This window comes from Opisthorchis viverrini (assembly GCF_000715545.1).
Source record: "Opisthorchis viverrini unplaced genomic scaffold opera_v5_83, whole genome shotgun sequence".
In the NCBI taxonomy this organism is placed as follows: domain Eukaryota; kingdom Metazoa; phylum Platyhelminthes; class Trematoda; order Opisthorchiida; family Opisthorchiidae; genus Opisthorchis; species Opisthorchis viverrini.
In genome coordinates, this window is record NW_008751739.1 from 116,523 (window position 1) to 143,855 (window position 27,333).

At 45.5% G+C, this 27,333-nt stretch overlaps 2 protein-coding genes across 2 annotated transcripts in view; one reads left to right on the plus strand and one right to left on the minus strand.

Moving 5' to 3' along the window:
- Positions 1-6,863: 6,863 nt before the first annotated feature.
- T265_04790 (hypothetical protein) overlaps positions 6,864-27,333 on the minus strand; it is a gene marked incomplete at both ends in the record, with an annotated part of 39,531 nt that continues 19,061 nt past the window's right edge. Inside the window, 2 exons of the mRNA XM_009169628.1 lie at positions 6,864-7,000; positions 23,111-23,321. Of these exons, the coding sequence (XP_009167892.1) occupies positions 6,864-7,000; positions 23,111-23,321 (348 nt within the window). The remainder of the gene's footprint in view (positions 7,001-23,110; positions 23,322-27,333) is intronic.
- T265_13603 (hypothetical protein) overlaps positions 20,303-27,333 on the plus strand; it is a gene marked incomplete at both ends in the record, with an annotated part of 30,818 nt that continues 23,787 nt past the window's right edge. The window contains 8 exons of the mRNA XM_009169659.1: positions 20,303-20,458; positions 20,498-20,843; positions 20,897-21,016; positions 23,119-23,352; positions 24,054-24,318; positions 24,925-25,039; positions 25,331-25,430; positions 26,950-27,062. Of these exons, the coding sequence (XP_009167923.1) occupies positions 20,310-20,458; positions 20,498-20,843; positions 20,897-21,016; positions 23,119-23,352; positions 24,054-24,318; positions 24,925-25,039; positions 25,331-25,430; positions 26,950-27,062 (1,442 nt within the window). The remainder of the gene's footprint in view (positions 20,459-20,497; positions 20,844-20,896; positions 21,017-23,118; positions 23,353-24,053; positions 24,319-24,924; positions 25,040-25,330; positions 25,431-26,949; positions 27,063-27,333) is intronic.

The following is a 27,333-nucleotide window of genomic DNA, read 5'->3' on the forward strand; positions in this document are numbered from 1 at the left end:
TTGTAACTTAACAGCGAACGTCAGTGGCTCGAAATTTATTTACCCAAAACGGTTAGTACCGTGGGTAGCATCAACGTTTACAACGTCCGGGAAACGTCTAAAGAGTGCTATCTGCTGCGTTCGGGAAAAGCACAGGTGACTACGTATGCCACCCTCCGATCCCACCAGCAGCACGCGACCGCACTCTCGGAACTTGGCTATGATGGACGAGATGTCATCTGAGAAACCAACTAAAAGGTAACCAACGACCTACTTAACAACAGGAGTCGACACTTGACGCGGTAGTTACGCGCATCCTTGATAGTGAGTACCTTTCCAAAGTGGTCGGCGACGTACTGCCGAATCTCCGATGGCGGAGCACCGTATTTAAAAAGGGTAGAACACTCATTTAATTCATCATTTGTAAGTCGCCGGTTGATGGGGAGCCTGTCAATAAACTTGCTGCGTGGATGGTTGTGCTCCAGGTGGTAGGAAGTGGCCCTTAAGCAGTCATGGTACCGGCGAACGTGGAACCTTGCCGGACACTCAGTACGACGTGTGCTACCGAGTACACACAATCGACCACGAACTTATTAAGTACGATGAATTTCAAGGCATCGGCTTCATCTGCAGGGATTCTGCTGCAACGGCAGAAAGTTTTTCATACAAAAGTAGCGAATTGCTGCTCTTTTTGGCGTTCATGCAGACGAAAACAACAAAATGTTTCGCCTGGTACTCTTTCAAAGCGATTTGAAATGCAATGAATGAGAAAAAGTTTCAACGAGCTAAATTCTTTGCAAAATTATCCTCCGCATTCACGTGCTCAGTCATAGCAGCCGTTAAAATACGAATATCGTGGGCCTTGAATATCGTGAGGATTAAGTGGGATTAAACAACAATCAACAAAACTGCGACCGTTTGGGTAGATCTCATACGCCCGAAAAATTACCATCAAATTTTTAAAAACTTATGTTAAAGTTTTCCTCCTTCGAATCTCTGTTTCAGAGAAATTTTGGGTATGCGTCTAGCTGCCGGCGCTTGTGCGCAAATGAAATTTGAACGCTAGCGCTTCGGGGCTTGTGCACAAATAAACAATCATGATGCTGACTTGTGTACAACTGACCAATCAGAATGATGACTCGTGCATAAATCGCATGCCGGTGACCATGACCAGCCAAAGGACTCATCCAAAAAACCCACGATGTTTTGAGTCAATAGTGCATCCAGATAAACCAGTTTCAAAGATGACTTCTTAACTAGGGCTCCAGCATTCAACCTATCCTGTTGTTTTCGTTTTAGAAAGGCCATAATTCAAGGAATGGTATGTTTGGCTTGTATTCCTAAAAAGAATCAGTGGTAATAACTTTTCAAACATGGCCCATTTGACTACTTGTGGCCATGTGTTTACTCGGTAGATGCTGCCTCTTTGACTGGAAGCTGTAAGAAAAAGATTCTCCTTGGTTGAATTGACTTTGTAAGGCCCTAGTTTCTCACTTGAAACGAAAAAATCGCCACCGTCTTTCTTCACCACCTTGGTGCATTCGTAACGAATGCTGGGCTACGACATCTGACTGCTTCTAACTACCGCAGAAGGGCTGCCTCGGACGTGGCAAAGATGGTGTCGAAGTGCTTATCAGCAAACTGGCTAGGTCCCTTCAACGGACCTGACGATATTCGGCAGTTGGATTTCTTTTAACAACCAACCATATTCGCAATCACACCAGGCATTTCTGACGCAGGTTACAATTTTCCTAGCTGACTTGAAACGCAAGAAGTCTGGTGGGGTCGTTTTATACTTGCAAGCAGTCCTACCCATCCCAGCTTTCCTCTCCGACACCACTCATGTGCCTCTTTTGATGCATTATGTACAAAGATCCCGCTGAGTGCGACCGATTCCTTTTTTCGGCGTGGTAAAACGTCACCCTCCTTGAGCGTCGTCGACTCTTTAGCAGCTCTCCTCCAGCTACCACTTTACGCATTTTTTGCTGGTAGATGATTTTAACGCTTCAGGGTCTAGTGGGAATTTCGCATCCGCGCTGGCCAAAGTCCTCCGACGGGACGCTTAGAGTCAAAATGCCGTCATACTCAATAGATACTGCGCAGGACAACCATCAACCCTTCACAAACTGAGGTTATCTGCAATGAAGCGAGATGGATGGCCAGGAACGCCAGAATTTTGCCAACGAAAGGGATAATCTGAGCTCCGGCGAAGGAGCCACGTGGGACATCCCAGGGTATTAATCATTCGTTCTCTTAGGCGATGACGGCCTGGTTCCAGTCCTGGAGTCTGGTAAAACGATTGGAGCATTTTTCTCAAAAAATGCTACGTCCACTGGTTAAAGAACGACATATACACCCCTAACATCACTTCAATTTTTCTGGCCAAGTTGTCTTCATTCTAACGGAGATCTTGCCCCACAAGCAAGCTCATTATACGTTGAAAAGTCAGAAAGCGCTGTACAGCAGTCCATCCCAATTGGTGATATTCGACGGTGTGAAATTCAGCGGACTCCAAGGAGTGTTGAACCCGCGTTATCTCTGGCGGAGTTTCTTTACTTGACCCCTGGGCACACAGGGCTTTGCTCAGTTGTCTGTGCTCAACTGTTCATTTGTCTCAGTGCGCCCTAAACTGCCCGGCGGGGATGGCACCCATCACCCTGAAAAGTGATTGATTTACGCCTAACCTGGATACCCCCCATCCAGTAAAATACTGACGCTTTCCAGTACCCATGGTCACACGATGAACTAAATAACCCTAGGAAGAGCTTGGACGGCGGAACTGTCTGATAGCCAAATCAGATGCACTGACAGTTTTGTGGTTCTCTTCCTCGAACCGTCATAGTGACGAAGCGCTGGTTCATTTATAAACCCTATGGACAACAACGACAATATGTCGAAGTCGTGTTCGTTTGACATTTCGGTGACAGCTGGAGGAACTTTATCAGAGACAGAAGGGCTTGTTCCGAACAGTTAAACCGAAGACCAGCAGCCTCATTGGGGACGGTTGTATTGACATTACATTCTACCCGTTTAGGAACTTCATTCATGGTCCTTGTCAGGTGGTCCACCTGCTGGCTCCGCCTGTTTGGGTCCAGTGAAAACCTAAAAGAGGGCAGTCAACTCAAAAATTGTGATTCTATCGGGAAACTCCTTGAACCTTCAATATCGGCTCGTGCGACAGCTACCTGAATCTCTCTCACTAACTGGATTTTGATTTTTTTATGCATTTTGGGTTAATTTTACATATAAACGTGTTCTGGTTGCTTCCGCAGGCAAATATCTCGGACTTAGAGCCTTCCGTATACGTAGGACAAATGTGCATTTTTCCGGTTATCAAAAACTTGAAGGGGTTTCTGCGTGCGCGTGCGTAGGCTTTTCTCACATTGGTGGCGAGTACTTGCCAGTTGATCGTTTTTGATGACGTATGGTGTCACTTGTTTTAGGTTGCATTTTTGGTCAAGAATATTTTTACCAAGAGTTCGTCCTGCACAAGGAACCAAGAAACATTGTACAGCTGTTAAACTTACCGGCAGTGTGTATCTCGCGAAATGTCTCCAAATCCGCGAAATCCTGTGTGGTAATCTGGACACTTATTTGCCCTTCATCGGGCAGATATCCAATTTTGGTTATTATTTTGGCCCACCTGACACCGGTCGGTGGGCCGCTTTACTCGTAGTGAATATCCGCCGGACTCGCTTACCCGTCCGTAAAATATTATTCGTTCTCTTTACCCGGTTTCGCCCATGATTTCCCCCTAAAACACAAGCAATCCCTGCTGGATCGATGGTGTACGTTCAACAACTTGGATTTTGAAACTTATCCTCACAAAAGCTGGTTTCGGTCACCTGCTGAAATTGTAACTTTGCTGTACCTTCCTCCATAGGTAATTTTTCAACCGGATTATGGACACTTGGTTGCTTGCCCGTACTTAAAATGTGACGAACGTTAAGGGTCGTCACTGCCTTTTACAGTCCGCCGGGTTCATATCTGTTAACACTAACAGCCAGGGTACCTCGCGTGTGCATCAGCTTCCAGATGGTTGGAAGTGGCACTGACAGAAAATTAAGCGCACATACCCACAGACCCAAAGATTCACGATCTGTTTCGGGTTTGAAGCCAAACTTGGCGGGCTGTCTTCTACTGGGAGTCTTTTATGAAATAGACCAATATACTGCGACGACTCTGCAAGGCGTTGCACAGAAGACCTTTTTGTAGAAAGCTTGATTACACCATAGCTTTTGTATATGGCTTTCTTCTGAAATTCTTTGGTTAGTTGTTTGTGGTGGGCAAAAGATCACTAGTTTCGCTTTTGTTTTGTGTGTCTGAAGTGGGACTACCACTCAAGTCGAACGAAGTAATGGGGTGAAGATTTTAACGCACCACTTAGTGAAGGACAGTACGACAGGCGCTGTATATAGAGTCTTTTATTCATAAAGAAGCGGAAAACAAGTATGAGCATACTGTTTGTTTTACAACGAAATCGAAAAAAATTGTGTGAAAATGATCGTTTCTAGCCAGACGCTTATGGATCTCACAGGACAACTGCGACTATTGGATTATACACAGTTCGCAGCCAGTAGTCAATAGGAACAGACAGACGTGGGGCAGAAAAACGGTTCAGTAAGCATCATGAATTAAGCAAACGTACAACCAACAATGACGCAATCAGCGGGAGCGGGAAGTAGTCACCGACGCAGCACGGATTTCTATAGCGGCAACAGCAAGTAAGCACCAGACGATGTACAGACATACATATAGGGGCAGTCTGACAGTGTGAATTGGCTGTAACGGCGCAGGAGTCAGTACGTTTGGGATGTGAGGGACTGCCTTTCGGTCGGCGTCGACGCAGCCGCTCGTGTCGCGCGACATGTCAGATTGCGTGGTTTCGCCCGTTTAAAACAAAGCCCAGCGAGGGTTATCGGGCAGTCGCGATACATGGGTAATACAAGATAATCAGCGCCACAGGTGTCAGGCTGGTGTGGTCGGTAGCGCGTTTGCTTGCCGTCCGGAGGATCCGGGTTCGATACCCGGACAGCTCGCTTTTCCGTCGGAGTGGGCGCTCAAAATATAGGCGCAATCGAGGAGAACTTGCGGGCAACGATAGACGGGCAACAAATATTGACATCACCTACTGAGGGACAAGCAGACCTTAAGTAGGAACAAAGTGGGGGAAAACGAGCAGCAAGAAACGAAACGGTGTCATAATAAACAGGTGTAAGTCAAGTTTTTCATGAGTAGTCAGAAAACAAGGAAAGTTACCCTTGTTCACTGTTGATTCACTGGGGGAATCAACAGTTGGTATCTTGCAATGGGATGGGGGTACTTATGACTCAGGCCCCTAATGTCACTACCGCATTTGTCAGTGTGCTTTAGTAGTATAATTTATATTCCGAATAATGACTTGAGCTCGGTCAAGGTAACATTTTATATGGATTGACTCGTTTGGACTTGGCGAAGAGAAAACTGTACCACAGCTGCATACTTTTACCTAGATCGCAAAACGTTCCTTTGTTCTGGATTTTCTCAAATACCATGGAAGTAGACTGCAAGAGGCCATGAAGGAGGTATCTTTTGATATGTTATTAACCGGAAGATTCCAGGCTGCTCACAGGTAACTCGCGGGACGTACCACGATCACGTGCAGAATCCACCGATGAAAGTAGTCACCTGCAGACGCCACTATCCTCCGCAGCGGACCTGATATGGGGTCAACATTGCTGACGACGGGATGACACAATGAGACAGTGGAAAAAATAAGCTGACTCTTGCTCGGGTCAGGAGCATCGCTGAAGAAACATGCGGCTTTAGGGGCATCGGAAATTTGCGAAGCGCCCCAGTGGCTGTTAAGTAGCAGGTTGCCGTGGACGTGCTATAATAGCTATAACGAGACAGCTTCGCTGAAGCTGGCCTCTTATACGTGGCCAGCTGTTTCTCAAGCCGATTTTGCGTATAACCTTCACTGAAGACTTACTGATGGACACCAACTGGCCAATGACACTCCATATGTTGCGATGGAAGTCGACATCCATGGCTACCATAAATTTATATGACATTTCTTCCACTGAAACCCTCCTTTCCAAAGGTGCCAATAATTCTACGCTATGCGGTTAGAGCAGCCTTGTAGATGTGGCTTGTGAGCTCGTTTTCAAATAATAAAGCTGCCCTGTCTGCACTACTGAGTAATCAACACCAGATCGCCCAGGAGCGGTTCAGTTATTCCGGCGCTCCTTGTAATCAACTTTAGCTTGCCTCCAGTTCAGACATTCTGGGTGCATTATATTTTTGACGCATACAAATCACGGACGAGCCCACCTTTGTTACGACTCGCGGAAAACGTGGGTTTTTATACGACGAATGAGCATGGTATAGTTTTTCAAAATACCGTTCTGAATGGAGCCTCGTTTGAGTTGGCGCGCAAATTTCCATTGAAAACCTCGGGATAAATAGCCCCTCGGCTAGCACGCCATAGTTACCCACGCATCAAACATTTCAAATTCTCAGAGTGGGCTAGAAAATTTTGGTGCGCCTCTCTGTGAAAACGAACGCTGGATGCTAACGGTGCCTATGGGATCCAGAGGTTCATAATATCAGTACAGTGCGATGTAGGGTGCGGGGACAAATCTGAGGTATTCTTTGTTCGATTGGCTTATTATCTCGCCGAGTGTTCCACCCAATAGAAAAATCAAATCTCAAGTCGATTCCAACCAAAACATAATATATTCTGTTACATTTTCTTTCTGGGTAAAACATGGCTAGCCAGTCTTCCAGATCTAGAAAATGAGGCCCGCGCACCCCGAATTTCTCCTGACCCTACCGACGACTGTGTATTAATCATATTTGAGTCCACTCTGCGCGATGGTCGCTGCAGCAGCGTCACAAATACCTTACTGAAGACGTAAGTCACATTTCACTGGCTGCATCTGATAGATGAGAACCCGTATTTTGAATTTGCCTCCTGCATAGTGATCTGCTGAATTGCGAGTCCAAAGTGTGTACCGCCAACTTCTGTCAACTTGGTAAACTGAGAGAGGATTACGTGAATGATAACATTACCAATGAGACATGTGAGAAGCAGACGCATTGCTTCCTTGAGCGCACATCAGAGTGGTCTGTGCGCTTGGGCTTTCTCTGTCCTATAAAAGCTTGCCTTATCAGGTCATGCCCCCGGGAGCCTTGAATGGTTACACAATGAGTGGACTTTGAATAGTCCATTTTACCAATAAGTGTCATTGCCACATGTCGGCCTATTCACCAAAATTCAGTAAGAAGGATGTACTTTAAGCGAATTGGCACACTGTTTAGATCGTGTAGCAGTCCATTTTCTCATATCAAAGATATCTGTCGCAGCAACCCTATGCTACCAACCACAGACCATCCCAAATGCGTCCAAACCACCGATGGCATGAGTTATTCTCTCCACCCGACAGTTAAATAAGGCCACTTAAGTGGGCAGGAAATAGGCCACGAAAATGGCTAACATTAACTCTGGTGTATTGCTTCCATAGGCGTTTCTCGTCCCTTTGAACGAGTTTGATTTCTGATGACCCACGAGTGTTTCCAAATCAAAAATTGCCAATTGTTTTAAAAATGTTCTGCCTGCCAAAATTCATTCGTCAGTCGTCACTGTGTGACAAATTAGGAAAACCTTTCCCCGACTGGATGCGTGGTTTAAATAATTTTTCTTTTGTGACTTTCCACTCGCAATAACAGCTATAGTTCGCTTGGGTTTATACGGATTTCAGCAGTGATAGCCATCTTACCTGGGGATTTTGATGCCTAACTCTACACCATTTCAAAGTCATGCTTTCGCATGTAACCAGCGGATCTACTTCTAGAGGTTTGTTTGACCCCAACCTAGTGCAGTCAAGCAGGAGAGGGTGGATTGCCATCACTTCCTATGCGCATGTGCCATCATTTGACTAACGGACAATTTAGGCTAAAAATTTGAAATCCGGAAATCTGAAGTCCAATGATCAAATTGAAAACGTAAATACTGGACTTTGTTAATTGAGTAGCCCTCAATACTAGATTGCTAATGCAGGGCAGACATTTTGGGCTCGTTTTTGAGGAGGCTAACCTATACCATTTGCATTCGCAGGCCGCATAGTGACTCCATACGGCTAAGCGAAATTTTATTCTAAAAGTTTCTATAAGTCTGGAAGAGGGAGACAATTGAAATTTAATCCGGTTATTCGATTCACTGGGACCTTTTTCGAATCCGTAAAATTATTGATTGTCGGTATAAGAATTTCGGAGTTAGTCTCCCAATGTATGCGCGAGGGACTCAGGCTCAAAGGTATCTATAGAGAAGCTTCCGCAGTAAGTCGCCAGGAATTTCGGAGGAGTCGCAGACTTTCGAAACGGAGATTCTGAGGATAGTCTATCGGTCTTAGGACCAGCAATTTAGTGAGTAGTTTGTCATATAATCACCAGTTAAACTCATTTTTGCGTTAAGATCGTTTCATACTAACAAGTGGGCAATGCAAATGCTATCTGATGTCTGCCAAAATATGTTTTACCACTAGTAGACGTTGTGGTAGCCCGATAATATTGGAAAGTTATAAACCAGAAATGTTTTTGTATATCCGTAAATTGGCATTGGTAGGTTCTATACTTTTAGACTCAAATCATTAACACTGCGCGACGTTAAAAGAGACCATGAATTTCGGGCAGGGGCAACTTCGCTTTGACGCCGAATTCAAAGAAAAGCCTTGGAAGCCTTTGGTCCTCCGCCTGTTAGGAAGTGGGCTTCCGACGGAACGTGTTCATTAACACTGTACCTATAACAACAATTATACGGCGACTGAGTGCTTCAATTTGTCGTCATCTTGTTTCATGTTGTCAGGGATTTAAGACACACGAAGCAGATCTAGTAGATTTCCAATCACGTACAACCAAGGTTTTGCTCAAGGAGTAGATGCGCCAAAATCCTGACTGCCTTCCACGTCGCGACTGTGGTTTCGATGTGGCCAGCTGTCTTAATTGCTACGTTTCTTACTAATGGTATCATGGAAGCTCCGCTGCACTGTACGACGATGAAATCTGCCCAACCTGGTCATTTTCATGTCTACCGAATCCTGAATCACGTAACCCACGCCCACCTTATGAGATTTACACCACAAAGAACCTTTTGTCTAATTCTACACCTGGAAATTTATCCGCTCTGATGAGGAATCCTTTCCAGCCCATCCGGTCTATTCCAAAATATGTCGGTAGGTTCGCTCCAGCCATCTCTAGTCGGCCAAGTTCAAACCACAGAACTGTAAATGTTCGTAATGGGATATTGTTTCCTACTTTCCTTTGTCCTGAAATGCGTGTGATGAATTTTCACCTCAAAGCTCACTTAGCGGAAATGTAGCCCTGAGCCAAGTAGCATCTGCCAGGCCTGAGCCCCTCTCAATGCACTTTGTCTTGAGCAATACACCGGCCCGAGTTGACGCCACAAGTAGATAAAAATGTAATTGTGCAAAACTTCAGCTTCGTTCAATAGGATCAGGAGCAGCTGGCAGTTCAGCTCTGCCGGTCATTCTGAAATCGAACTCCTAAGTTACACTGTCCACTGAAACGGTTTTATTCGCAAACGACCGTGAATCTATGGTTGTTTGTACATGTTAACCACCGGAGCCCTCACTCTGTTGCCGAGTCTGTGAGGAAAATTCAGGTTCGCCATCCCCGAGTAGTACACACTTAGATTCCAAGCAAACACTCATTCCCTCTGGCAGCTTCTACCGAGACCCATCCCGCGCTTACTTCATTGACGCCCACTCACCATCTACCCCACGTAGTTAAACCACGATATATGCGCTCCTTTGAACCAAACTGTCCGCCAGGACAGACCCGTATATAACATACCCCGCCAGACCTCCTTGCCAACTGAACACTGGCGACTATTCCCAGCATGAGGATGGCAGAATCTCAGTATCACAGCTGGAGGTACAGTACAATAGGTGATAGTTTGACCAATGGATGTGCATGGCAGTGAACCAGATGTAGAGAACATGCGGGATATCGCACAAGTGGGACTGCGCCAGACTGGTACGATTTAGACGATGCGATCTAAACATGTTGGGCATCAAGATATCGACGACAGTAAAACATAGGTGACAGAGGCCAGTCTAGCCATACGTTGTGACCAAGATAAAACTGGAACCAGCCAACCTGTCCTCAGCTACTCTTGATACAAAAAGAGTAGAACTCTGTAACATCCTCCAACGATTCTTCACGCTTCTGTACCGAGTTCTGAGGTATAAATGAGCTTACGTTTGTGCTAAGTTGCAAGTAAAAATCTCTGGGTGATATTTTTAATGCGCAAATAAAAGTTTACGACGAGCAAGCATAAAAGCCACGTGCAACTACTCTGAAGGGCGGTGAAATATGATGCTGTACTGGGTTGCTCGAGCTGCATCCAGATACTCCACTTCCGTTAGTTAAAAGAAATACCTACATGGATTATTGGGGACCAGTTTAGGACTTGTTTAAGACAACCCCGCGTAAATCTGTTGAAATTCAATATATAATTGTCAAAGGTGTGTTTTAAGCTACTCTTAAAACCTATGGGTAAGCGGAAGGAGAAATCCTCAGGCGATACAGCAGTCAAACACAATAGACTGTTGGACAGCCCCCAACTGAACTTAGTTCTGCGCTCAATTAGGAAAAGATAGCGGTCGTTTGCGCTGAAAACTAAATCAACCAAGAACAGCAGAACATTTATTATCTACTTGAGACAATTAAGGACACAACCAAAACTTGAGGCCCAAAGCGAAGAAGTGGCGCCTATATGTGGTAGACGATAAGATGTAACAACACATGCCACATGGTAACTAGAGAAGCCGGCGTTCTGATTAGCTTATTTACATACGGGCACTACGTCGCGTTTTCAATGAGTTATAAGCGTATATAATTCAAATGCAGATAATTTATCTGTCAGTATAAGGGAAATTATTACGGGAAAAATGAAGATGACCGTATGGGATAAGTGCGGCTCAAAGCCCATCGGTTTACCAGATGCTGTAGTTGACACCAGAAAATTCGTGCAAAGCACTTATGGTGCAATCATTCAAATCAGCTCAGGCGGTCCATGTCATTTTTTATACGTCGATGGTATAAAGCGAAACTAGTTGAATCCAGATATCTCGGAGTAAGTGTGAGCGCATTACGTGGCACTTTTAGTTACAATTTCTTGACCCATTATTCAAGTCATTCCAGTAGCAGCATGACGTAATGCGACCGCTTATTGCAACGAATGCCCGAGAATATGGGCAAAGTACCACCGCGGCACGAACACCTATTTGACTGACAACTCAGATGAAGTGCATGTGCGGTTGGTGGGACTGACCGCTATGAAACAATGCCATGGGACTGCAGTGTCGGTGCCGCGGTTGGTGTATATGTTAAATCAAATGAAGTACGGACAAGATTAGTCAGAGGAAACCGGAAACAGTGAACGGTGCAAAATAGTCTCAAGTACCTTGGAATGTTTATGCTCAGTAAGCCGGCTAGAAACCGAGACTCTCACCCATCTTGAAATAACTCACCGCCAAAGGTTTGATTCCTCCAGTTCGACAAGAATTCCTCTAAAACCGTTATTGCGTGGCTACCGCGCTCATGTTTATGGGCGACTTAACCCAAGCTTAGAACGAGGGAATCATACCGGATGCCATGTTTGGACTTCTCAAAGGCATTTGATCAGGTCGCATAAGTCCCGCTCCAAGTATTAGGTATGAAAACCATGACACAACTCGGAAGGTATATGCACGAACACTACGGTGGCTGGCAGCTTACAGTGGCTAGTTACACCAAGATAAATAAGTACAGTGAGGACAATGAAATAAGTCAAAAGGTAGGTCATCGTGTGTGGATAACCGGTGTGTTCTTGGGTGAAAGACCGAACGGGGGCACGTGTTTTCTCCGCAGTGTTAGTGTCACATGTCCATGGACTTCTGGAGTTTGTTTGACTCCGTGCCCCTGCGTGGAGGCCTGTGTGGCCCATGTCAGACTATTTTCTGAATACACCGACTAAGTTTTCTACTCAGAACGCAAGGAAGGCGTGACAATAATTGTGAGTGTCCAGTGAGCTGCCACGAAAATGGCTACCAACTTTAAATTCTTTGATTAGGAAAGGCTTCTTGCGGTGCTGGGCTTGTTCCTTCTGGAGTACCGTGGCCTTCGATGAGACCTAAAACTTACTTGCACCCTGTTTCAACAGGATTTGGCTAACAGGCCTCTTGCCGGTGACAAAACACAAAGCGGAATTATGGTAAGAAGATTTGCAAGCCCAGAGTGCACGGTTTTATTATTCAGCAACCCTTTCACTTAAGGTAGTGGAATAAACCTCCTCCAACGTTCCATCTAGTACCCGCGCTGGCAAGCATACTGCCCCGCGCTGAGAACATAAAGAGCAGTGCTACACCATTTTTTCACTTGTGCCTTTCAGATGAACGACAGCCACTGACCGACAAGAACGAAACCGACCCGGGAAACTTGGGCAAAAGCCTCGATTCTGTGTATCAATCCGTGAATCGGTGAAAACCCAGTTCAAAGCACTTTTAGATGCCTATTTAGTTGAGCCATCGCGCTGAGAACTCAAAGACAAATGCTACACACTTTTTTCACTTGTGACTTTCAGGCGATCAGAAGCCGCCGAACGACGGGATCAAACCCGACCCGTGAGTTTTTGGAGAAAGCCCCGTGAACCTGACTCCGTGAACCAATCAGAGCTTCGGTCTTGGCCACACGTCCTGTTCCTCGCCTTCGTCCACTGCTGGCAACGTCACGGCGTTTTCTTCACGTTCAAACATGCTAGGGATCTTATGGCATCTTAGTCATGAATATAGTGATCTATAAGTCAAAAACACCGTGAGCTTTTTCTACTTCGAGGGATCACATTTAGATCCACCTTCCTTGCCACATCTTGTTAACCCGTTTCTTTATTCAGCACGCCCGATCATGTAGCCAGAGCAGAACGTCGACTACCTGCACCCGTAACCGTCAAGTCTAAAAACCTGAAACAACGGCCGGGTTCCAGCCGTGGTTTACAAAATGAACCAGTAGCATCGACAACACCCAAGCGTCTCGTCATCTTTTCATACCCCTCTGCCAGATCAAGGGTTGGTCACCTCTCTGCTTCCGCCACCTGGCATGGGGGTTCGGAAAACGATAGTTCGGTATGCGCAATTCATTACACAACCAACGCAGCTTCTGGAAGTCCCATTTCACAACCGAAAACGCACTCGTTGATTGCCTCGTTACGGTTTCCCCGACACCAACCCACATGAGCTGTGGTTCTGAGACAACGATTGTCGAACACCTGAAGACTTATCAGTTCCGCTGCTCGAACAGGCCGAGTTTTACAGTCGTACAACCAAACAACCCGTACCGTAGCCTAATACACAGTCCCTTGAGATTCAGAGATATACCGCGTCGACACCATAGGTCTCTCAAATTAGCAAAGGCGACCCGAACCTTGCAGATTCGTATAGTGACCTCATCTGTCATACTGCAATAAAAACTAGTACAACTTCCAAGGTATGTAGAACTTTCAACTCAATTTTTAGTGCCTATCTCTGGTTTGTAGGTGGCGTGTTCAGTGACTGCATGTCCACGAGCATGGCCTCACATTTTGTGGATGCGAAGTGCACACCAAAAGACGGACAGTTCATCCAAAAACACATGCGCCTTCTCTTCGAGGACGAGAACGATTTCGTCTGCATATTCCAGGTCTACAAGGTTTTCGTCACAGGCTATTCGAACACCGGGGTTTCGGAGACTTTCCAGGATTCGTCTCATTATTTCACGTTATTAATTAGAAATAGAGAAAGTGTGCATCCATGACGGACTACTCTTTATGAAAAGCTCTCCGTATACTCATACGTTCGGAAGTGTGATAATACAACGAACTATACACATTTACAAGCTTCCGGGGCATTACTTGATGGACAAACGTGTTAAGGTGAACAAACCGATCGACCTAGGCGAATGCGCCTTGGAAATCCAGTAATACTAAAATTGTGAGTCGTTTGTACATATGGCGTTGTCCTAGCAGCTGACGGAGTGCGAAGTTTTGGCCAACATCGGTGAATTGCTCATACGCAATGAAAAAACACGGTTTCAATGTATCAGAAAGTAATGCTTTATCGTTGTGTGGTTGCGGGACTTGGCCACTTCAAATGGAGGATACAAGCCGCCTTCAGGTTTCTCACTACCGATCTCTACGAACTATAACTGAACTTAGTTGGAGTCAGCGAATTCGCAATAGGTTGGTCGGGAAACTGGTATATGATGAAGTTGAGGATGCTTCAGTCGAAGAATCCACCCAGTACAGCAAGCTAAGGTGGCTGCGCCATGAGTTGCAGATGAAAAGTTAACGCCTATCAAGAAGAGCGTTGTTTTCCGAGCCCAATTCAGTAACAGTATGATATGACAGAAGGAAATCAGAGATTTTAAGAAAAATTTGGGTGTCATTGTTTTTCATCTTCCTGGATGGGGTTCTCCTGGCTCCCCATGTGCTTGGATGATCGATATGAAATCCAACTGGAATCAGCGTTGTTAGTTTCCATACGTATTGTCCGAGTTTTGATGTGTAGGTATCTCGGTTGTTTGTGGTAGGCAAGCCCTAGTTCCCTCTCCCTCTCAATTTTTTCCTATTGCAACGCTTTCGGAAAGAAATTGGGAGATTGTATGGCAATGAAACATCAGTACTCTCCTACGGTGCTGTCAATGGTGGCTGTAATAATATAAATGAGAGGTGGTTGCGATGAGTGGGACATAGTTACCGCCGCATTAACAGCATACTCCGACAGACCACAACAAGCGACGAGCAGACATGCCTGACGATAAGCAAAGCTACGTACTCTTTCCTCAGGAGAAGACATCCTCCTGGTGCACTGTGTATACGGTCGGGATGGTGATAATTTTACGTAGTACGCGATTTCCGGTGTTTCGTATCCATCGCAGCCCACTAGCAAGGTTATCGTTTGTAACATCCCATGCCTGACGATAAGCAAAGCTACGTACTCTTTCCTCAGGAGAAGACATCCTCCTGGTGCACTGTGTATACGGTCGGGATGGTGATAATTTTACGTAGTACGCGATTTCCGGTGTTTCGTATCCATCGCAGCCCACTAGCAAGGTTATCGTTCAGCTGTAACATCCTTTCGTGGCCTAGCCGCCATGCCACCCGGGGGAATCACGAGGGCTGAGGTACTACCAGGTTGTCCAAGTCTTGACAGCAGCAACGTCACAGGAAGTGTAGTTGTCCCCCTTTCGTGGAGAGCCTTCAAGTAGAACATTTCGTAGTAGTATTGATGGATTTTGAAGACCTAGGAGATGGAGAAGACCTTCGCTGCAGGCAATAGCCTCGCCCTCTCTCAGCTGATCCGATCAACCTGTAAAAAAACACAAGTGTCAGCGAAACAATATGCAAAACAGACTAAGAGGAAACTCGCTTCCTCACTCTTTGTCTTCAGCGATGGGCTGAACACTTCCCATAAAATTTCAACCGGTCTCCAACACGACAACTGGACGAACTCAGTGGGCCTGAATAGAACATCGACATGAGCCCGCCGTCAACAACCGAAACCCAGCTTGTGATACCAATCCTCCAACGCGACCGGGCACCCGGCACAGATGGTTTACACCCCGCGTTCAGCTGTAAAAGCGTTCAGCTGTAGCACCCTTCCGGTGCCTAGCTGCCATGCCACCCGAAGGAAGCACGAGGGTTGGGATACTGCCAGGTTGCCCAAGCCTAAACAGGGGAAGTCGAGTGGCGGAGGTCGGATTCGAACCACGGACCTTCCGGTCAGTAAATTCGCGCTCTAACCACTTGGGCCGTCTCGCCCCCGCACTCTTCAAACAAGGTGACGAGATCCTGGTGAACTGTATGACAACCACACTGCGGAAGATTTGGAACGAAAACGGAATACCAATCAAGTTGGGCCCCACAACCTTCATTCCAGTCTTCGAAAAGGGCGCAAGAAAGTCATGTAGAAATCATCGTGGCATCAGCCTGGAATCCGCCGCATTTGAGGCTAGGATTATTTTGTGCAGGGTGGTCGATTGTCGGGAGAGACCGTTTTATGAAAATCACGCTGGTTTCGCCCTGTTCGAAGATGCGTCGACCATATATTTACCTTGAGACATTCAGAAGAAGCGCTACTCCTTCAGACGTCGGCGTTGGTCGTTTTTCTTGATCTGAAAGCTGCTTTTGCTTCTGTCATTCGTCAGAAATTTTGTCAGTGTCCGGCGACCCTTCCAGCTTTACATCCCTTATGAGGGCTCTGTGTGCGGACTGCTGTGGACGCGTACGAGTATACGACAAGGTTCCACCTGAGTTCAACACCTTTAGTGGTGTAAGACAAGGTTGCCTCCTCTCACTTTTCCTCTTCGACCTTGTTATTGAAGTGCTGCTTGAAATTCCTCTGCCTGCCTCTGAAGCCCTGGAGGTTCGAAATGCTCCCGAACTGTTCCATCACATATATCGAGTATGTGAACGATATCCGTATCGTTCAGTTGTATCACCCAATGTCTTACCGCCACGCATCCAGAAGGAAGCACGAGGGTGGAAATACTGCCAGGTTGCCCAACTTAGGCAGGGGACGTCGAGAGGCAGAGGTGCAGTTCGAACCACGGATCTTCCGGTCAGTGAAATCATGCTCTAACCACTGAGCAATCTCCGATATTGCTCTCCTCGGTTCAGATTCTTCAAAAATACAAACCATTTTAAATAACCTAAATAACCTTGCCGCACAGCTTCTCATGCGCTTCATGCCTGCAAAATGTAAGCTGCTGCTATGAGACTGGAGCAGGATGGCTCAAGTGGTTAGAGCGCGAATTTACTGGCCGGCAGGTCCGGGGCTCGAACCCGACTTCAGCCTTCCGGCTTCCCCTGTATAAGCTTGGGCAACCTGGCAGTATCCCAGCCCTCGTGCCTCTTTCGTGTGGCATAGCAGCTAGGCACCGGAAGCGTGTTGCAGCTGAACGACGATTTCCTGTCATGAAGAGACTAGACCTTACCTTGGTATGAGGGTTTGCACACCTCAGTGATCCGTTGAGCTATACTGGGGAGTGTCCCCGTGACACTCCGTCTCTCATACCAGGTTCACCAATGGTTAGAGGTTTGACGAACATAGTTTGATGGTCCTCCAGATTGGAGTTTAGAACATGTTAGGCGACTTGTTCTGCAACAATTAAAATGCAATTGCATTTACAGCCAAAAATCGCTGTCTTGCTGTTTGGCTTTTGAACCAAACAATTTGGTGGGGGGTCTTAATCGTCCTCCTCTCTAGGCGTGGGTGCCATGGCAGTATCCCACCTCATTTACAACCATGAATTTTCACACACTGCAGGCTTGGGGTGCTAACTATCAAGTTAACATTGCCGCAATCAAAATTTGTCATTTACAGCAAAGTTGAACGTTTGGATCGCAGGGCACAGTACTTCGAACAGCAATTCAGTTGTCTACCTGTCTCCAATCCGGAATTCTTGCCTTTAACAGAAATGCGGACGGTGAATATGGAGCCGCCTTCAGTCTCAAAAGTGTCCGAGTGTATTTCTCTACGTAAGCATAATCGTGCTTCTGGTCCTGACGACCTTCCACCTGCTCTTTTCAGGAATGGTAGTGGTCTTAGCCAGTGCCTGTCTAGCCTATTTGGGTCTATCTGGGAGAAAGAGACCGTCCTAGACAGCTGGGTTTGATCGATAGTGGTGCCCATTTTCAAAAAGGGTACTCACAGTGAATGTAGCAACCACAGAGGTGTTATTTTGACGCGTGTTATGACAAGGCTTCTGGCGTTACTGATTCTTCGTCGTCTTAGGGTGGCACGTAAAGTCTTGACTGGTGAGAATCAAGCGGGTAGAGGCTGCATTGACCACATCTTCACACTCCGTCAGGTGTTAGAGCAACGCCATACGTGCCGACGACCCTCACTCTGGGTATTCCTTGACTTCAAGGGTGCGTTCGATTCTCTAGATCGGTGAGTGCTGTTAACTACACTTGCTTAACAGGACATGCCCCAGAAGTCTGAACATAATCCTATCCCTATATTTACATACTTCTGGGCGGGTGACAGTGTGTGGTGAGCTCTCCAAAAGCTCCCCTACGAAAAGTGGTGTTCAGCCTCATCATTGATGAAGCAACGAGGGAACGCTGGAACCTCTTCACAACCAAGGTGTTTGGATTGCTGCTGGTGAGAGACTTGAGAGACTCTGGAGTACGCAGATGCCATCGCCCTCATCTTTGAAGACCAAAGCGAAGCACAAACCTTTTTGAATCACCTGACCACCGTCATACCATCTTTTGGCATGCGCCTTGCACCTTCAAAGTGCAAATTCATGCCCCAGAACTTGCAGTCTCCGAACATTTCCCTTAAAATTCAAGGAGGATCACTGGAGATTGTGGAAAACTTTACGTACCTCGGTAGTCTCTGACGGAAATGTCTGATGAAGTCATTGCAAGAATCCAAAAGGTTTAGATTTCGTTCGCCAATTTGCGTTCTTTGTGGCATCAAAAAGTATCTCACTAGATCTTAAGGGTCGTGTGTACCAGGCTACAGCAGGGGCTGTGTTGTTGTACCGGTGCGAAATGTGGCCTCTGCGGACTGATGATGTGTGACGTCTTCAGGTTTTTGACCACTGATGCCCCAGGAGGGTAACTGGTTTTGGATGGTGTTAGTGACGAGGTTATTAGAAAACGGGTATTTGGATGTACGACAGGTACTTCAATCGGGGAGAACATCCAGCTTCATCGACTAAAATGACTCGGTTATGTGCTACAAATGCCGAAACACCATCTACTAAGGCAAGTCTTGTTCTCGGTTCTTTCTTCAGAATGGCACAACACGCGAGGTGGATATCGCATGACTTGGCAGAATGGCGTGAAGGAGATCACGAAGAGTTTGGATGTTGTTGTTGTACGCATTCCAAGAAAGGGTTCTCGTGACCCCGTCTGTGCCTGGCTGGTGACGTTGCAAGAAATGGCGGCTAATCGATGTTAGTGGCGTTCGTGCTGTCAGTTTCTTTCCAAATTGTCTCATTGAACACTTGGAGGCGTAGGCACTTCAGACTGCTTGACATAGGCCAGCACTAGGTCCTCTCCCTTACCCACTCTTTTTCTTTTCTTTTTACTCTAGGGCTCCAAATATCATTAGACGAACCTTCTGGTTGTGCGGTAGTGAAATATCAGTGTCAATGATCATGTTGCTGTCTTTGATGATGATGATTCAGAGGCTCACGTGGAGATATCTAGACGACTGAACCTAACGATATCTGTTTCGGATAGAACGATCTGAATTTCTGGAAGTCAAGTTCAAATCACATCCATAGGCGCATCTTGGTCTGTTTTGTCTATACGGTGATGGTCATGGAAGGCCGTTTCTTCACAGGTCCAACTCTCGTAACATTAGAACGTCAACGTGCGTCTTGTGGAATTACCTCCAACGATTTTTCGCCGGTAAACCGCTGTGTTCGCCAGTGACTAATAGCACTCGCGGTGGCCTGCGCAAATCCGACTCGTTTTGTCTTTAATTTTGTTTGTTTTGAAGCACATACTAAACTGCCCTCCAGATAGCTCTGCGGTCGACGCCTGAAAATGCTGTCTGGAAGGTTTATAGTCCGCTGAAACCTAACACTGGCTTTATGATTGCTTTTGGGTAAACTTGCACAAGATCGCAGTATCTCAACCGTCAGTCTCCGAATTGCACGACAGATATTCACAGATAGTGTGCTACAGCTGAATGTTCGTTTTGGCCTCGCTGCGGCTACCGCAAACCTCTCAACTTGGCCCTACGCTTCACACAGCTGTCTGGAATATCAGGAAGCAGGCACTATCCTAGTTGATCCGAAATCTATCACGAAAACGTTTATGCTGAACGGACATCTTTCAAACCGATAGTTGAGCCACAACCTAGCAACGCCATTCACCAAAGTCGTTTTTGTTTACACTCGGAAGACAAAACAACAATAATCGTTCAGCTGTAACACATTTTTGGTGGCTAGCTGTCATACCACCCGAGGGAAACGCTGAAGAGAACCTTTACTACTTTTCCACCATGTGGACTTCTGATAAGCCTAACAAATTTTGGCGGAAAGTCATGCTTCGGAACTACTCGCAAAACTTCGCAGTTGACAGAGTCCAAATCTTTTGTGAAGTCCAAGAAGAGGGCTCCAATCTACATAGCACGGAAGATAGCATGAAAAATGCCCTCCCGCATGTCTTATTCACCTGTCTTCATTCTCATTCTCGTAACGGACGAGCCCCCCTTCTATCTCGTTTTAGTGTCTTCCTCAATTAGGTGTTTGACTATGTTATTCTCCCTTTCATTTCTTCTAGCGCCAGAATGAGTTCTAGTATGTTCGCAGAGGCGTTCAGTTCTTCGGAGAGTGAGTCCGATGAGGAGTCGCCACAGCGCGTGGACAACCGATTCATGCAATATCAGAGTGATGAAGAAGATGAAAAACGTGTCGTAAAGAGTGCAAAAGATAAGCGGTATGTTTGTTCCTACTAATAAGAGTTATGCGACTACAGATTCGAGGAAATGCAAAGTATCATCAAAAACTTGAATAATCACAAGAAGATCAAGGACATGTCAAATGTCCTAACAGGTAGCCGCATGGAAGCTTGTCATGAATATCCATCCCTAGATTTCGAAAATCTGATCAAAGTATATGAAAAATCCGTAAAAATGAATGAAATGGATGGTCTTCCTGCGTTTTATGTGCGCTGCATAGCGGAATTGGAAGATTTCGTTAACGATTCCTGGGAGAAGAAGAAAGACCTTAATCGTGGAGCTGCAAAGGCTCTCACCGCACTTAGACAACGCATAAAAAAATACAATCGTGATTTTGAAGACAACATCAAGGATTTTCGTGAAGTAAGATTTCTCACTTCGGCTTGGTTGATTTTCGGTGAAATTTCAGCATCCAGAAAATTACCAGGAGGAAGAAACTGCTGTTGGTTCAGGTGAGATTTTTACATTCACCTTATGAAGTATTGTTAGACAACGATGATGCAGAAGAGGAAGAAAGGAAAGAACCACAGGCTAAAGTAAGTATCAATACATAGTAACAAATCTTACACACCCTCATGCTTCATTGTCGTCGTGTCGTGTCAGATTGGTCCAAATACTGAATGCTCAAAAGAGATAAGCTGTGTATTTTATACTGTATATCTCAAGTTTGGATGATAGACACTAGTTATTATGCGAACATTAGATTGTGCATAACGCTGTTTGAGCCACCATAGCTTTCAATACATAGACTGATGGACCCGGACACAGCTTAGTGGACCCGTTACGATACCTATGTTATTCACTGTGTGACAACCGTTCCGACCCAAGAAGAAACGTAACCCTATTATTTTGCATTGTCTTGTGTGTCTTCGCAACCCAGCGGACTTTATTGCGAGATTGCTCGTGTGGATCTGCCAGGTCATCCATACTGGCGTGTTCAGTGGGTACAGCTTCCATGAACAGAGTCTCGTAGCGGTCTGTTCCGGACTCGGAACCTGTCTTCGGATCTCCTTACATTTGGATTAGTCTTAAACCAATTACAGCGTTTAGGTTATAGATCTTGTTTGGATTTCCCAATAACCTACTCCTATGTGGCTTGGTGACCTTCCCGCTCACGTGACCCACAATTCACGCGGTCAAAAGTAATCTCTTGTAATCGCAAGTTGTCCTGTGGGATCATCAGTGTGGCGTATAACACGACTAGGCTACCATCGATGCGGCTCCTCTTACTTTGCTGACTGGCTTATTGTCATGGACTCATCCATTGTGTTCGTCGAATGGGTTCGTCCAGCGCTCGCGGGCGCGGTGTCCGCTTGTATGTCAACGGCAACAGCCCTGAGCCTACTATTCAACTCTGCTATCCGTTTCGTTCTTCTGGACGCATATCCTCGCTGGTTTACATCTTAAAGACTTATGATCGTAGTAGGTTTTTACACTTCCAAACTTGTGAATTTGTGTTGGTCTTGAGTATCTCTCCAAAGGGCTTACCATAAAAAGAATTTAAAGATAAGTTGGTTGACTAACAATATATTGGTGCCTAGTGCGCATTATCCGAGGAAAGCACGAGGGCGAGGTACTGCTTCCAAACTTGTGAATTTGTGTTGGTCTTGAGTATCTCTCCAAAGGGCTTACCATAAAAAGAATTTAAAGATAAGTTGGTTGACTAACAATATATTGGTGCCTAGTGCGCATTATCCGAGGAAAGCACGAGGGCTGAGGTACTGCCAGGTCGCCCAAACCTGACAACAGCAGTCCAGTTTCCGGGATTGGTTTTGACCCACGGACCCTCTGGTTAGTACGTCCATGTCTAGACCAGTAAGCTTTCTGGAGCTCAAATACTTTCTTTGGAGAAAAAGGTGCTGTGTTTTTTCTGATTTCAAGATCTTCCGTTTCGTTGCAGCAAAGCAGATGGGATTCACGCTAAGTAAAGCTATGTGGACCTGGAATAGACGAATGCTGCGATTTTCCAAAACGAAGTGGAGGAAGAGTGGGTCTTAGTGTGTTGTTCGAAGTAGCACTGAGTTCATTCTGGTCACAGTGTAACAGGCGAGGTCATTACATATATCTTGAAGCTAGAGATCTTTGTCTCAAGCTCGCGGATGGCGAGATTTACTGCTTACAAATAGTTCAGTTGGCTCACACATATTTTGCGTATAAGGATCCAGAGACTCCCGAACATCACCAAAAACACCAGACCGTGGAAGTTCAAATATCTTTATAACGTCATAAAGACGTGGATGTTAAACCGGCCGAAGCTCACATGATTGCGTACAGTATTGCTGTACTTTCGAACAGGGAGAAGTTTAGTTACAAGAGCCCACAGTACCAACTTTAATATGATACCTCCAAGAAGCTCTAGTGTTTCTTTCTGTGGGTCATGTAATTGGATAGAATTATGCAAAAACCCGGTAATCCATCCGATGCCGTTCAATGTTGTCTAGTAGCATACCCCACAACAACCTATTTTCAACTAATTCCTGGAGAATGATAATTGGGATGAGTCTTGTTCTAAAAGCGCCTGTCCCCATAGCGTTCTTTCTCAGTTGAAAAGAGAGACGGGACAATTCGGCATGTGATTATTTGAACGGCCGTCTACTTGTTTTTGAGTTTGTTGTTTGACCTTCACTAACCTTTATAGGGCTCAGCGACGGCATCATCAGCTGCGGTCGAAAAGAAGGTAACTAAGAAACCCGCGGGATCCGATTCGGACTCGGAGGAATTCGACGAGGAAGGTGATGAAGATGACAGTGACAGTGAAGGCTTTTGGGACAGCGATAGTTCTAGTAGCTCCAGCAGTCTGGACGTCGACCTGGAACGGTTCAAGGATGACCCGTCAGTATTCTTTTTGAAGAAGACAACCGATGAAAAGAAAGTGAGTTTCAAACTGAAATGTTTAGCCGTTTGTTTGAGAACTCTCAGCTCTTTGCATAAGTACTGGTCCAACTTTAACGTTGACTGAAATTTTGAATTTTACCTCTTGAACATTTCGGACATTTTGCTCCGGTACTATCAACGGAACAATTTGGTCCTAACCGTAATTATTGAATCTGTTTACTCAGGCTGGACCGCTCTTTTGTTCTGCTACCATTCCTCAAACGACTTTCTGGTCACGGCTAGAGAATAATGACGTGTAGTAGTAGCCGAAAGAACTATTTGGTGAAAAAGTGTGTAACTAATCGAAGAATGCCTCTTACTTAAATAAGTGCATAGTGAGAGAAAACAGAGACCCGTAGTCCTACGACTTCTTGCTCTATTTGCCTAGGCTTATGGGGTTTACATGCCGCTTGAGGTTTAGCGAGGATTTTTACTATCTTGTCAGACTTCCATCTCATTTTGTGTGCTAAAGAAGACAACCTCTTATCGAGTGCAAAGTAGCTATGTGCCGAAATAGTTTGACATCTGCCGTAAGTTAGTCCTTTATCACTTAACACTAATTCCCGCTTTCGTGTTGACCTGTATTGGAATCCTCTCAACAGGCTCTAGCTTCTTGGTCAACCCCAATATAGACAATCACGTTATGGTTGCTGGAATGCCTTTAAGCGATCTGGTATAAAGTTTTCCCATACTTTTCAGGATAAGTCCAAGATCAAGAAGGCGACAAAAGAAAAGCCAGCAAAGAAGGCTGCCAAAGCCGCTTCACTTTTTGACGAAGAAGGCTGGACTGCTGTGGATTCCATCGGCCGTCCTGAGCCACAAGTACAGGCATTCGAAAAAGGCCAGGAAATCACATACGAGGTTGTTTTGAAGAAGTTGAATGAGATTTTGGCAGTTCGCGGCAGAAAAGGCACCAGCATCAGCGAACAGATTGCCTTGTTGATGCAAGTGGAGGAGAAAATAAGTAAGTAGGACTCATTCCACGATGTCAGCGATCGTGTACCTCGTTTTGATTACCGTACTGAGCGATGTTCGCGTTGACTGTTTCATCATAATGGTCTCAAACTGTACTTATTTTGTCTATTCCTCCACAGGAGGGTAAACCTTCATAGATGTTAAATAAAACGTCATTCTATTTCGTATAAATCGTAGCAACACAAAGGCCTCAGCAATTCTGGGATACTTTGCCTTATTTTGTTCCTAACCTTTGTTGAAAAAAAATTCTCACAAAGTAAAGCTGTGTGAGAGACAGTCCCTGATTTCGTCCACTTTGTCTATGCCTTACAGAAGTCATATCAGTGCGTTTATCTGCGTTTGGTCTCCCCTGAACTATTCTCGATGCTGTTTTACATGAATTTATTCGATACCTCTGGAACTAAAACCTTTGGATGGATTGCTTTACAGAAATAAACTCCTCTTGGTAAAACATAACAAAAGCAGCACTGAGATCTTGGTCTAGGTCCTGTCAAGGTGGCTCGGCTTATGCTGTTTTTCCCAACCTACCCGCATGGTGAATCTGGACAGCCCTTTAACTGGTTTTCCATGTTTACTTTCATTCTCCTATTTACAGGGGAACACAAGTTGTCCGGTGGCCTGCAAATCAAGACCTTGCTGTCGCTGATTAGCGTGTTTTTCGATTACGATAAAACGCACTCTGCTTGCATGTCTGCTGTGCTGTTCGACCGGTGAGTCACGTGTCCTGGTATCTTTTTGCTCAATGGTAGATTAATTCCTAACTGGGTTCGGTTTGCTAAATGGATAGCTCAGGTCAAGATGTTTTGCTTTCGGTCATATTACAATCGGAACAACAAAAGCACATCGCTTCAATTAATTTCCCTTATTTACCACCCAAAATGAGTACATCTGATTGTTCGTATTGAAATATATTGTTGCCCAGTCGTAAATTTTGTCTGGTTCTATGGCACATGCACATTCTCACTCAGAGCGCCTGTACCTTATTTTTCTACTTGTGACAGCCTTATTAGCGCATTCGATCGTCTATTCGATGCTCTCGAACAACATGATGTTAAATTTCTTGGATCTGACATAGACGCGGAAGAACTGGAGTCACTAGAGGTACGTTTCTTGGATCTGTGTCTAAGTTACAACTGGAGCATAAAAAATCTATTGACACTATCAGATACTCTTCGTTTTGGTTTGTACATATAGTAGTAGTCGGAGAAAGATATAATCCAGATGCAATCGTTCCCCTCTGAATAGGCCACCAGAAGGGATGAAACGAAAATGTTTCCTCCTGAAGTACGGTCTCTCGGGAACGACACAACTCTGCGTGAATAGTTACGGTCTGAGTACAATTGGATAAGCTAGGCAAATGAACTAGCCAGTCCCTGGTAGGAGTTCATCAGATAATTGTGGCGGGATCGATTACATGGCGCCTTGAAAAATGGATTTCACTTTTCACCGCGACACCACATAACCGATGGCTGTGCTTGAATAAGAGACCTGCACCGCTTGTAGCCCGTGACACTTTCCTTGTAAGCTAGGGCCAATTGAATTTCTACTGCTCCGCGATCTCATGCGAATATGAACTCGCGATGCCTTGTACCCTATGAATTGACCATTCTTTTTTGAATGCTCCCTCTTCCAAGAAGGAAGCTCTCCATGCGGCAGGCACTTTTTTACTTCTGTGAATGATTTTCGTTGCGAAACTCTTCGTTAAGTTTCTCTCAAATCTTGTTATCGACATACTAATCGAGCAATCGTTAAAATATTTGAACATACTTCGGGGTAGAAATTCTCCCTGTTAGGTCGATTGCAGACACTGCATAAACAAACGGTATAGCTCTGAATGGACAAAACCGTATATAAACTCGTGTGTAGTCACTTACTACGCTGTATGTGCGTTATACCTGGAAAAGCGTTGCTGTAAAGCTAGTCCGGGTGAAACCCAAGCTCCATGCTTGTGGATTCTCTGGTCGCAGTGCCTGACGGTACATTTCACCTGGGTAGTTGTGTCGTCCCCGACAGCCTGGTCGGAACTGTAGCTGAGGCAGACTGCTTTGTCTCTGTTCTCTAAATGTCACCAGGTCGATTTTCCAGAAGATATTTCTTGTTCCACATGAGCTGGGTAGGAGGGCAATCTATCAAATGACAGACAATTGTCAGTGACTTATGAAAATCACAGCCAACTAACTTGACTGGGTTGACATCTGCTGCCCTGTCCCTCATAAGGAATTTGTTATGGAACGGGACACAGGCGGATGTGCTGCAGTCGTGCTTCAAATGGCGTTCCTGCGCCTGCTCAACTTCCTCACCTGCTGCTAACGCTCTCGACCATCATGCGACCACATTATGGATGCCTTCACAGACCAGTTTATTACATTTATTACTTGGCGTCGTTGGGAAAGTTGATACCATCATCACAGTTTTTGAATAACAACAACGAGGGTGATGACGATGATGTCTACCATAGTTAGTTTTCAGTTTTCTTTTTTCACTTCCTATTTATTATGCGCACTAAGACACGTTCCAATCCACAGTCTGATCATGCCCAACTGTTCTGCTCGGTTATTTGTGAGGATTACCTCCTCCGCTTTGTAAACACGTCTTTTACCACAAAACATTACAAATACAGACTCCACCGTATTACGTTCGTGGGTCGGTCCTCACTTCGGTGACGTTGCTGGACGCTGAATGTACGAAAGTGTTACAGAACGCGAATGGCCATGAACTGGAATATGTAGACCGGTAAGTTTTGGGCTCTTAAAGAGTCTTTTGGTTCATAGTATCGCCTTATTGGAATAATTTAATTCATCCTTTCGGTCTAATGTGATGTTGGTTCTTAGGACTGCGTTTTCCAGATATTCACTCATCGTTTGCGGTAAAAGTCTGTAATTTTCTAGGATGACCCCACCACGTCAGCTCCATAGCAAGAGTCTTACTGCCCTGTGCTGATCGTCAACGCAGGTGTCAGTGCGTGAGTAATATCAGCAAACTTGCTACACATGAAACTGAACCT